This window comes from Cryptomeria japonica, chromosome 4 (genome assembly GCF_030272615.1).
Source record: "Cryptomeria japonica chromosome 4, Sugi_1.0, whole genome shotgun sequence".
NCBI classification, from domain to species: Eukaryota; Viridiplantae; Streptophyta; class Pinopsida; order Cupressales; family Cupressaceae; genus Cryptomeria; species Cryptomeria japonica.
This window is the reverse complement of record NC_081408.1, coordinates 521,731,423-521,745,022: the sequence shown is the minus strand read 5'-3', so window position 1 is coordinate 521,745,022 and position 13,600 is coordinate 521,731,423. Positions and strand designations below refer to the sequence as shown.

The 13,600-nt window shown below is 34.3% G+C and overlaps 1 protein-coding gene across 1 annotated transcript in view; it reads right to left on the bottom strand.

Annotated features, from left to right (window-relative positions):
- Nucleotides 1-11,110, bottom strand: part of LOC131058739 (probable leucine-rich repeat receptor-like protein kinase At5g63930) — a 53,239-nt gene extending 42,129 nt beyond the window's left edge. Inside the window, exons 1-5 of the mRNA XM_059219247.1 lie at nucleotides 10,573-11,110; nucleotides 8,392-10,140; nucleotides 7,952-8,280; nucleotides 4,973-5,087; nucleotides 4,719-4,762 (exon numbers count right to left, since the gene is read on the bottom strand). Of these exons, the coding sequence (XP_059075230.1) occupies nucleotides 4,719-4,762; nucleotides 4,973-5,087; nucleotides 7,952-8,280; nucleotides 8,392-10,140; nucleotides 10,573-11,065 (2,730 nt within the window). The 5' untranslated portion in view covers nucleotides 11,066-11,110. The remainder of the gene's footprint in view (nucleotides 1-4,718; nucleotides 4,763-4,972; nucleotides 5,088-7,951; nucleotides 8,281-8,391; nucleotides 10,141-10,572) is intronic.
- Nucleotides 11,111-13,600: the final 2,490 nt, after the last annotated feature.

The window sequence follows — 13,600 nt, the reverse complement described above, 5'->3', positions numbered from 1 at the left end:
TTACTAGATGGATCTATATACATACAATTATCACTAAGAGTGTTTATTATTAATACGAGTGACAAAGAAAACCTCTAAACTAAAACGATCAAAAACTAATGTGCATAATTCACAAATCTCTTTTTCTATTGATTTATGTAATGTAAAAATTACATTAATATGACAAAATAAATAAAAGAGAATCAAATAAATCAAAACATGAAAAGACACTTTGAAATTTCACTTCACCATACTACCTCACATGAATGAAATAATTACTAGATGGATCTACGTACATACCATTATCACCCGAGTGTTTATTATTAATACGAGTGACCGATAGTTCGTCAAATCCCAGATGACGTTGAACCTGAACCTGATACGTAGAGGATGCTAGTATATAGGGGAAAGGACCCAGTAGTTGAGCATGTACCAATTGTTGTGAGGGTTGTTGATACCTTTTGTTCCAAAAATTGAACAAATGAAACCTATTGTTTGAAACAAAAAATATCAATTTTTGTTAGGAAATGTACCAACAATTGTTAGGAAATGTACCAATAGTTGTTAAGAAATGTACTAATATTGTAAAAAGTAACCAATCAGGTGATGCCATGTCAGCTGCACAACTATTGGGGTCTCTTTTGCACACCTATTGGTCTCACTTTTTGGGGGGTCTTTTTTGGACACCTTGGCAAAAAGCATGCTGATGTGGCATCATATTTGATGATGTGGCCCTGAAACCTTAGTTATAAGCAGGCGACTTGCCAAGTAAGCTACTGTAAACAAATCAAATTGATTTGAATTTTCCAAGTAAGATTTTGAGAAGCATGAAGTTAGGGTGCACAACTACTGGGTCCTTTCCCCTAGTTTAAAAAATTTCAGTGCACAAAGAGATTAAAAAATTAACCCTATTGCTCCATGTTAAATTATTTTAGTAAACAAAATTGTGATAGTCTAGTTTTGAAAAAAGAGACATTTTCAAGCTTGATTAGTCTAATTATCTTTTGCAGCTGCCATCTCCCTTACTTTTTGAGCATATTCATTCAAAATTTAATAGATATTTAATTATATATATATGAATTAATATTATATTAAGTCAATTTATTTTTAAAATTGTATAAATTTTTAATTTTGATTTAAATTTATACCATCATATTATAGAGTCCATTATTTAGGCATTTAATTCTAATTTAAAAAAATTAAATTGTTTCATTAAATAAATTATGTGATGATAGATTGTTTTTTTTAAATATTTAAGTTGGAGATCAACATTTTTATTTATTTAAATTTTTTTATGTTTAATGTTTTTCAAAGTATGTTCTATATAAATCAAAGATTGAAATGAAAACTCTGACTTTGATATATCATATTAATCATGTAATCAAAAAATGTTTTGTATTCCATACAATTAAAAATTATTATATCGTATCACATATTTTAATTATTTTTCTTTATATTTAAATATTTTGTAGGTTTCCTTGTATCATTTTGTAATTTTAGAGGTTATTATATTCTAAGTCTCATTTCCTATTTTCTTAATGAGATATAATAACTCCATGATGTAGGCATTTCATTCTAATTTTAAAAAATTGATTTTTTTTATTAAATAAATTATATGATGATATATTAATTTTTTAAAAATATTTAAGTTGGACATCAACATTTTTATTTATTTAATTTTTTTTATGTTTAATATTTTTTAAAGTACGTTCTATATAAATCAAAGGTTGAAATGAAAACTTTGACTTTGATATATCATATTTATCATGTAATCAAAAAATGTTTTTGTATTCCATACAATTAAAGTTTCAAATGAAAACTATAACTTTGGTGCATCATATTAATCATTCAATAAGATGAATCTTGTATAATATTGAAAGTTTGAAATGAAATCTTTCATAATTGAATACAAACAAGTTCAATAAGTACATTAGTTGCATCTGTGAACTTCAAAGCAGTCATAAGATTTAACAATAGTTGAGTAAACACTTTTTGTTACATCTAACCTACAAGATTAGCCAAACACATTCAATGCACTTATGTTCCACATTTAACACATGTTCAAAAGAATAAACCTTTATTTTTATAAAGTTCATTTGACAATCTTATAAATATAGGTCCCTAGATGTGTCTAGGACATCATCTCATTCTCCAAAATTAATTCTACTATATTTAGTGATTACATTACAACATTTAGAGAGAATCATGATCATATCAGACAACAACACACCAAATAGAAATAACCATAACAATACAAACAAGGCTACATTGCAGATAGAGTCAAAAGACCAAAGAAGAAGAAAAAGCCAAAATTTTAATCCTTTTACTTGGGCTTTATCTAACAAACTCAAGCATCTGATGCAACATAAAGGAGGAGTTAATTCCTATCAAGCCCACATCACATCAACTCCTTTTCTTTTTTACTTATGATTTGAATTCATATGATAACATTTCTCTCCTTGCTTTCTTTCTCACTCTTCCTCCTCGTCCCACTTGGGTTTAAATAGTGCACATACCTTATCAATGCTTCCTCATTTCACATACATGTATAGAAGGGAAGCTACAACTACAATGCCAGTGTTAGATCACACACAGTGTTAGGTCACACACAGTGCTTCTTTGGAGAAGTAGTATTGACCTACAAATAAAGAAAAATTGAAATAGATTTCAAATTTAAATTAAATTTCCTCATCCACATTTAGCTGTAAGAAAATAGATCAATAACAAAATTAATCATTGTGCAACATAATACAAGAATATATAGAAGATGCAATGGAGAAAAAAAAATGCCAATAATAGAATATGTTGAAGGTCACTGTGATTTGAGTTGTTGAATAGTTGAAGAGAACATGAGCTTTGTTTCTTCAGTTCAACCACTCAAAAGATCCAAAAGTCCACATTATTTAGGAATTTTGAAAACCATAAAATGATCTGTTGAATACTACAATTCTTTCTTAATTAAAAAAACACATATAATTGATGCTTGTCAATGGTCAAGTTATCTATTGATACCAATATCAGTTTTGAAGCTGAAGTGACATGAGCATGCTCATCAAACAATTACACAAATAATCACCACAATATGTGTCCATATTTATCAATCAAACCACCCTAAAAGTTATATTCTAATTGTAATTGTTGCCCTGACAAATGCATGAGTCCAATATTAATCACCCTACCTATAATAGGAAACTCACAACTCAAGTAGACATGTGACAATAGTGAAGTGTAATAATAATTATGGAGTACATTCAAAGGTAATCCAAATTCATGAATATTAAAAATTCCATTTTATAAAGACTCAACTTTAAAGATGTTAATCATGACATTCAAATGTACTCCAGCTAACAAATTTTGAGAATGATGATTCAAGATTACGTTGCTTGAAAATGTGATTGGTGTTTTGCCCGAAATGATTTGTACATGATCCAAGTTTATAGATTGTTGTGATTCACGTGCGACTTAAAGTTTACAAACCTTAACAATCTGATTCGACCTTCTAATCCAAGTTTACCAATCGTAAGAACATGGTCCAAAATTATCCTAAGAATTTTATTAAACCATGATCCATGTTAACAAATGTTCCAAATCTCCCATTTTGGCATGGGCAGGGACAATGATGCCAAAGGTAGAGGAAGTAGGTTTTTATACCCACCAATTTCATCGCTTGAAAGTCTCTAAATCCTTTTTAGAAAATCCATTATGTGCCTATCTTGCAATCATTTCAGTCAAAAAATAAATTAAAAAAATATATACATTTTTTTGAGGCATCCTGTCAAACAATTGAGAAATCTTGTCTATGCTTTCAAAGTTTGAATAAATATCTATTAGAGCAATTCCAATTATACTATGTGACAAAATGACCCTTCTATTATGCTTTGTTGGATGTATATACCCTATTCCACAATCTACCTTCCAAAAATAGGAATATTGTGTGCATAGAGCAATTTCTATACAATTGATAATCTATAAGAAACATAGCATACATTGTGATTAGCTTCCAGGGAAGGTATTGCAGTTATAAACTTCCCAACCCATATGGTAACAAACCCCATATTATTTTTTTTAAAATCACAAACCCTACCAAAACAGAAATTTTACCAAAAAAGAGATGAACCAAATGGTCTAGTCATGCATAGGCTCCCAAAAATAATAACTATAATCGTTGAAGTGACTTACCTCAAAATTTGGCACAAATTGTGTCAAAGCTGTCGTTGATGGTTAAAAAAGGGTAGTGTTTATAGGAAAAAACTATAAAACCCTAGCCCTATAGGAATAATGTTTCCTAATCCTCAGCAAACCCTTTCACACAGGCGATTGACAGTTAAAGTTATACACCATATCAAATGTATACATAATCACATTTCCGATATCAAATTAAGAATTTAGTAGCTCTCAATTAAGCGTTTAGAAACTATACCATATCAAATGTCCACATAATCATATACCCCATATCAAATTAAGAATTTAGAAACTATACCATATCAAATGTATACATAATCATATTTCTGATATTATTTCAGCAATTCTGATACAGATTGAAGTTAAAATAACATCCGATATTTCATCATCAACACAACACATAATTATAAACAAAATACTGGATTACAAAAATCTACACTTTTACACCCAAAATACTGAAAATACTGAAAATATTTAAGAACTGAAAATACTGAAAATATTTTTTCGTTAGAACTGAAAATACTGAAATATTTTTTTGTATAAACAAATATTTATACCTTCTCTTTTACACCCATCTTCCCCTCATATATATTGTCAGAGTCTGCAAATAAAAGAAATAACAGATCAAGAAAAACAAAATTACCAAGGAGACGACAGTCTGATTGAAATATTAAGAGCAAAATTAGTAAAACAGTGAAGATTGAGAGCTTGGTCATCTCCGTCTGAAGGAAATAGAGAGAGGATGGTGTTTAATAAATGTTATATGCCATTCATTATCTGATTGGAAACAAATACATATAACATTTATCACACTCTGTGAAAATTTCATCACTATGACTTTCCGATATCTGGAAGATTCCAGGCTCGAGAAAAACGACAGCTTTCAAAATATTGATATCCTTCCCCGTTTCTTTCTTTGTTTCACACTATCATGTGTGAAAATAAAATTCAAAATGTAAATAAAATTCAAAATGTTTGATTCGGAAAAAGTTGTTCTCAAACATTAATAGCATTCCCCATTAGACTAACAAAATTCAAGCTTTGAAAACTTCAAACACGTCCTTACGAAAAGTACGAGAGGAGACAGACGATTATTAGGTCGCCCGAGGAAGTTTCGTATACTGACAAATTCGTTTGACTATTGGTTTTATTGAATGACCGAACAGTTGATTATTGACTAGTGAGTTTATTCCGCTGAGGACTTTAAAATTATTGGATTGTCACAGTACAGGAAATGGCAAGTTACCAATTTTCTATAGACTATTGACTTGCCATTATCGTTATGACTTGTTCTATGGGTATGCTCCCCTGCTGGATGACTTGGAAATGTTTCTGCTTTTATTTTCTTTCAGACATGTTTCAAGGGTTATGCTTTTGAAGAATTTTATTTTGGATGAATTCCTGTTTTATATCATGTTATATAAAATTTTGTATCACATCATATTTATTAATTATTTTTATAGGATGAGGTATAATTGTTATATTAAGTCAAATTTATAGAAAATATTTCATAATTTGAAAATTATATTAGGTCAATAGAAAAACCTATCAAATTTATAAAAAATCTCTAAAAAAATTATTCACTTACTTATTTTAGATAAAATCTTAAAGTCAAATAATTCTTTTTGAAAATTATTAGATAGTGGTGTCAAATAGAACATAAATATCATCTATAATTTATAATTAAATCATTAAGTATTATAATCTCTTTAAGTTACGGTTTCGCTTTTCTAAAAGGTAGAGGGATAATCTGGAAGTTCGCACTTAGGGATGAATATTTCCCTGATTGAGTGTCTCTATAAAGACAAGATTATAATTATGAATACAAGTGTTTATCAACTATTGCATATCATTTATTCAAATTTGATTTTACAACACATATATAGTACCATTAGGATTAGAGCAGTTTAACGAGCATTTCAAATTTTGGACTTCAAAAACATGATTTTCTATCAATTCAACTATGTTTGTTTAACCTTTATATCCAATAGGTTTATACTCTAAAATGATGAAATTATGCATCCAATGATCATGGCAAATGCAAATATAATTTCATGCTTTATATTTAAAGTTAATCATGTTGACATTTTTGTACTTATTTTAATATTAGACTAACTACTTTCACGTAATGAGGTAAATGCGGGATACTATTTTCCTATCCAAGAATGAGAAGGAGAGTTTCACTAGAGAGAGGGATGTGGATCTAAAGGAAAAGTTATGGTCATCAAATACATGAGAACTCACATACACACTCGTATGCCCTGATAGTTGTTTCCTTTGATTGCAATAGAGTTTCATGTCCTAATCATCGTGAAATTACTTGTTGTTAGTGTCATGAATCTACACTTCTTGATTTGTGTGATAAATGTATTCTACATACTAACATGTTTGTCTTTTAATAACTTTTGATGCAATAGTGTTATTTTTGTCATGGATAAATTTTGATATTATGAATCATGTATTACTCAATCAATGAATATAAAAATGTCATTGTGTGTGTGTATACAAACATATTACATGAAATTATTACTCATGTACTCTTTATATATCATTGAAAATGCACACAGACACGCGCGCGCATGCGCGCGTGTGTGTGAGTGCATGCCAATCCATGTATATGTGTGAATGTTTACATATGTATATACTTAGACATAAAAGTATGTGCTTGATTAAAGACACAAAAAAATGATATAAGTATAAATATGATTATGCATTAGTTAGATACTTATATATGTGTTAAAATATTCTTAGTTGAATGCAACTTGAATGTTGAATATAGTCATGTGACAGACTCAACATGGATAGCTAATAACATGTACCTAAAAAAAATTAATGTGATAGTTCTCCGTAAATTACAGAAGGATTCTTAATAGCATTTTACTCCATTTGGAGTGAATTTAATAGGGTGTTGCTAATACCCTCCCATGGAAGAGAGCAAAGATTTTAAGCTTAAGTTAGGGGATAGAAGAAAGAAGGGTAGTCATGAAATGAGAAAAGAAAATAAGGAGGAAACTCGTTTGGGTTGGTTGAGTATTGTTATAGTGAAAATTACATACTTTACTTTTCCCATCTATTTGTTAGTAAGAGTTTGACATAAAATGATTAAAGAATGCAAAGTCCTTGAATTGGTCAATGCATTTTGACTCACACAAATTGTTTAAATCTTTGATTTGATTTACCTTTCATTATAGTGTTTTACAAATCACAAATTAGAATGTGGTATGCAAGTTGTTGTTCAATCTTTATATGCATTGGTAGGCCACTAGATTTCATAATATAGAGCTTTATAATGTTAGTGCTTTATGATTGGTGCAAGATATTATATTATTACCCTCTATGTTATTGTGGTCCTTGGATTAAGACCAAGTAGTTATGCCAAAAAAAATTGTAGAACCCTCATGGTATTATTTATGTGTTTTATTAAAGTAACTCGAGAAGGGCCCCAACGCACCATAGATTAGACAAGATACAAAATAAACTAAGAGAAAATAATAGGGTTACAACTAGGCAACCCAAATTAGGGATAAACAATGAGCATACGACTAGACGTAAGTTAGGCTAGGCATGCAAATCTAATAATGTACAAAAATTTGTCAAATATATATATATATATATATAACCCCAAACAAGACACATAGTTAAATGGGGAAATACACCAAGGATGTATTTATTTAATCATATACGTGTAAACGTTTATTGATTGCATTCGCCAAAATACATAATTGGCATTTACATAGATATTCAGTTACTAATTATTTATACTGAGGCATATTCAGGCATATTCCAGTACCAGTGAAGATGGGGATGAAAGCGAGTCCACTACTCTTCGCATGGATGGCCTCTCTATTGGAGACGGTCGAGTGCAGAGGAGGGCAATCTCTATTACTTTTTCAATTTCATTTCCAAATTTTTCATAATCATTTAGCAGCTCTGGATCTATTAAACCCTGGACAATGTGGCAATCTTTCTTTCTCACCATACCAGCCCATTCAGCCAGACCTCTGCTTTCTCCTCCTTCCTCATCCACGATGGCTGCTTTTCCAGTAGCCAATTCGAGCAGCACAACTCCAAAACTGAACACATCTTGCTTCGGGGAAGGTTTTCCTCCGTAGCCCCATTCTACAGCAAAAATAACCCACAAACATTTATTAATATAAAAATCCCACCACTTTTTGAAAGAAGAAAAGCCCCAAAACTATAAAGATAAATCCGTGTGAAAAAAATGTGTACCTGGAGCCATATAGCCATGACTCCCAACATAAACGGAGGAGCTACTGCTTTGAACTTCTGGATAGATCAATTTTGCAAGGCCGAAGTCAGCCACATGTGCTACGTACTCATCGTCCAGCAAAATGTTGGTCGATTTAAGGTCACGGTGTATGATTGGAGGTGTGCAGTCGTGGTGCAAATATTTCATAGCCTGCGCCACTCCCAGAGCTATATTCAGTCGAATCTTCCACCCCAGCCTTTGTGATTTTAGTGCCTCCCGCAAAGAACCTTTTGCCATGTATTCGAAGAGCAGAATATCCATGTTCATGCTGCCCCCATACACGAACCCAAGAAGTCGCACAATGTTTCTATGGCGCACGAACTTCAGAGCTTCTATTTCACGCATCAAACTTCTTTTCCCTTCTTCCTGCAGTCTTAAGACCTTCGCAGCGATTGCCAGACTATTCTCGGCTTGCGTCAGAAGAACTTTGTACACTCTGCCGAAGCTACCAGAGCCAATTAGAAAATTATCACTGAATTCTTCCGTGGCGTTCAAAATTTCTTGATAAGCAATCCTGTGTCTATAACCTCCGGGAATATCCACCTCCACTTTGGTGAATGATCCATTAACTGTGTCCTCCTCTTCGTTCAATTCTTCATCTTGTGCAGTTACCTTGCTCCGGTAATACACAAGACCTATTATTACAATCATAACAGTAGCCAACCCGGCAATAACAATTCCAACTATGCTGCCAGTCCCCAAGCTCTTGTTATTACTAGTACTATCACTACTATTACTTTCCACGCAGGAATTGGAAGTGGGTGGTCCGCACAGAGCATCGTTCCCATAAAAGGCGCTTGCGGCGCCCTCGGAGAAAGCTTTCAGAGGAGGAATTCGGCCCGCGAATCGATTGAAGGAAAAATTGAATTTAGAAAGAAGTTTCAAGCCTGAGAAAGCAGGTGGAATCTTACCAGATAGTTGGTTGAATGAGACGTCTAATGACTCAAGCACCAGCAGATTTCCAATAGCCGGTGGAAGAGAACCAGATAGCCTGTTCCAACTGAGATCCAGCCCTGTTTGCAGATTCACAAGTTTTCCTATTTCCCTGGGAATCGATCCCTCAAGTCGGTTTCGAGACATGTCTAACTCTATCAAACTTGAGCAATCGCCCAGAGAGGTCGGAATAGTTCCACTTAAATTGTTGGAACTTAATTTTAAGATGGACAAGGAAGAAAAATTGATGCCGAGATGTCGAGGAATAGCACCTTCAATTGAGTTCCGACTGAGATCTAGTTTTTCTAAATTCACGAGTCTGCCGACTTGGGGAGGAATATTTCCGCTGAAATTATTGCTGCTCAAATTGAGCCTGACCAGGTTTGTGAGATCCCCAATTTGACGAGGAATACTTCCATTTAAATGATTTCCACCGAGAAAGAGAGCAGTGAGGTTGTTGAGTTGGCCTACCTCGGCAGGTATCTCTCCATGAAGTCTGTTGAAGGACAGTTCCAGGTAAACCAGACCAGACACTTTTGAGATTTCTGAAGGAATGAGACCTGTGAAGTGGTTATTTTCAAGCCGAACTCTTCTCAATGAGATACAATCCTTCAAAAGCAACGAGATATTTCCTACTAGGGAATTGTTACAAAGACACAATAGAGTAAGTTGCTTTGCCCTACATATTTCAGGAGGATATTCTCCGCTTAGTCGATTGTCACAGGCATCCAGAATCCGCAGATCGCTGACAGTTCCGAGGGAGGCAGGCAACTGACCTTCCAATCTGTTTCCCGTAAGGTATAGCTCTGTCAGATTTGGGAGAAAACCAATTCCTTTGGGCAAGGTGCCACTGAATTGGTTTCCTTGCAAGTCCAGTACTTGTAAACTATTAAGATTTTCCAAGGATGAAGGAACTGGCCCGAAAAGATTATTCCTGGCAAGGTTTGCATAACTTAAACTTTTCAACCTACCAATCTCCTCTGGTAAACTTCCAACAAGATAGTTGTCAGACACGTCTATCTCTTGCAACATTAACATGTCGCCCATCTCAGCGGGAAGATGCCCCGAAACAAGGTTCTTCCACATCTGCACAGCTTGCAGGTACCTGAGAAGGCCAAACTCTCTTGGAATGTGACCTCGCAAATTGTTTTCATAAACAGCAAATACTTGAAGGGCCGTGCAATTCCCAATGCTTGAAGGGATAAAACCATTCAATTGGTTCTCAGAGAGATCTAACTCTTGCAGCCTTGACAATTTGCCTATTTCCCATGGGATTGTGCCTCTCAGATTAGAGGAGGCAAAGTTTATATACCTAAGCTTTGAGCAGTTCCCAATTTCAGATGGTAAGGAGCTCGCAAAGTGGTTACCGTGCCCTAGACTTAAAACATGAAGATTTCCAAGCTTACCAAGAGAGGCAGGAACTGCTCCAGTGAGATTGTTATAAGATAAATGAAGCTCGGATAGATTTGACAGCTTGTCAAGCTCCGGAGGAATGGAACCAGATATATTGTTTGAGCTGAGGTCAAGAAAATACAGTAGGCTACAATTGAGGAGACTCGATGGGATAACACCACTGAAAATGTTGTGAGAGAGATTAAGGTGCTGAAGGCGGGTGCAGTTTCCCAATTCAGGAGGAACACTTCCGTATAATCTGTTGCTCGAAATGTCCAGCTCCTCCAATCGGCTGAGCTTCCCAATCATAGAAAAAAGGTGACCGGATACGTTTCGGCCGGGCAGAGCAAGTGAAATAACGTTGCGCGATGTTGGTGTTGATGTGCACTTGACGCCCTACCACTTACAGAAATCTGATGAAGCAGAAGCGTTGGACCAGTCTGGCAGAAAATCTCTAGTTTCACCACCATGCAGCGACTCTTTTATTTGTAAAAGTATGTCGCCTTCTCCAGAAATCCCGTAGGCACTGCTAAGCAGCAAAGCTACTCCACAGAAACGCATGAACCATAGAGAGGCCGAAGACACAAACATAACTCCACGACAGGGGGAACTGCTGGGTGAAAGCTTCACCAACATTTTAGCAAGGAAAATGATCACTTCAGAAGGTATCAAACAATGATCCAAGGCTAGGCTATAAGATCATTCTAGTTTGCTATGTAAGAATATGCTCATGAGGAGCCTTTAAACTCGAGTCAAGAAGACCTACATTGTATCCTTTATGAACAATTAGTGGGCCCAATTAGTGACCTATACAAACTTCTTTTTTTCGTTTTTTCCATTATCAGTACGATCCGTGTAAAAGGCTCTAGTGTAGGCTTGGAATTTGATGGTGCGCCGACCCTTTTCCAATTTTCAATTATATTTTAGAATTTTTAACATTATTATTTTATATGAGACTATGAATATTTATTAGATTACAGAAATTTATGATAAAAAGTATATAATATATAGTAATTTAATTTATCATATATATTACAATGAAAAATAACGTCAATTTTAAAAGAATGTTTAAAATTATTTATAAACAAATATATCATTTTTAAATAGTTTTAGAAATAAAATATGGATGATTTTTGTTTATAAATATTTTTAATTCTTATATATGAACGTTAAATATAGTAATGCAAGTATAAAATAATGACTAGTTTCATGTGGTAATGGGATGAGTGGAAAGGGGAGCGCTTGGGTTTATGGAGGAGGGGAGGTTTCATGGGACAAGAAGGCGATGTCATGGGGAGAATGACACTGAAGGCCATGGTGTACATTTTCACCTGGTCGGTGGTGTGGCCCTCTTTTGGGCAGTCTTGGTTATGGGGTATTTGGATTTGTCTCCTTCTACATGGTGCACTACTCTAGGTTGGAGGGAGGTTGTCCTTTGTGCCATAGGTGAGTGTGTGATGGGCTTTGCCCTTCGTATCAACTATTTAATTAGCTTGGACCTTCCTTTGGACCCCTTGAGATGTTCGTGTGGAGGTTGTCACAGATTGGGATTCTTTGCAGTGTTTTTGTTTATGGGTGAGGGATCCTTCCCTTCCTTGCACTATGATTTAGGTTATCATGTTGCTAGCTTTGAGATGACCATCATTTTGATAATGTTTGGGTATATGCTCACCTTTGTGAGGGCTATCCAACTACAAGAGGTTTATAGGGTCGAGAGGAGCTCTGATAGGTTGTTGGCGCCTTTTTTTGTTTTCTGCCTTGGCTTTGTTGTAATCTTTTTAGTTGTTGAAGGTTCTTCATTGGAATCTTTGTACCTTCTATCACTAATACATTTGGGGTCAAATTCTGATGGAGGTTTCCGACGGACAAGGAGCATTGTGTGAAAATTTGAATTTTTTTTTAAAAAATGCCCGTGTTCGTCAGAATTCCGATGACCTCAGGCATTTTATTAAAATAAAAAAACACAACGCATTTTCATTTTGAAAGCAAACCGAAGCAAGTGGCGACCATCTTGCCTCCCTACCCTCCCCCACCGGAGCGATCTCTACACAAGCAAGGTGAGGTTTTTTTTGCAATCAAAGGAACTCTTTGTTTTTCAATGAAGGGCAACTAATTTTTTTTCGCAATCAAGGGCAACTGGTTTTTTTTGCGAATTAATCCATTTTGTGCATATCCTACGATCTTAAAATTCCATGAAATGACATCTCTTTGAGGTATTCCGTCATACAGTTCACATGCCATGTGTATGCTACCCCATTTTGCGATTTTTGTTATTGGAGCATTTGCAACTAATTTCTGACAAACAACCCCCTTCGATTATGCTTTGGTGGATGTCCATACCTTGTTCCAAAGCTCCTATTTTGGCACACGCAGGGAGGATGCTGGCAAAAGTTGAATTGAGATAAACATGACTGTATTTCATGAGGATTTGAACTCAAAGCATTGGCACTATCACTTATGGCTATATTAGCTTTTTAAGACACTTTCATAGTGCACTTCACCAGTCCTAATAATGGACTATCATGAGATTCTTAAGAATGGAAATACTCCAAACATTCATTCCCTCTTTGTTGTCATTGTGGTTTTCAATCATTGCAACTACATGCTTTTCAAGGACCAAGTAGTGTTCTTTTTTCATTGTTCTACTGTGCTTCTCAAGCTACACCAACATAGTTTTATTTAATGGCTTTGTTTTGATAGTGATTTCTCCATGGCTTCCACTGTCTTTTTCTTGGCACATTCAATGCATTGTCATCTATCACTACTATTTGTTGTCCTTTTTACCTTTATTGAGGTTGATCTCATACATGTCATTCACTTTGTCTATGAGTATATCTCAACCAA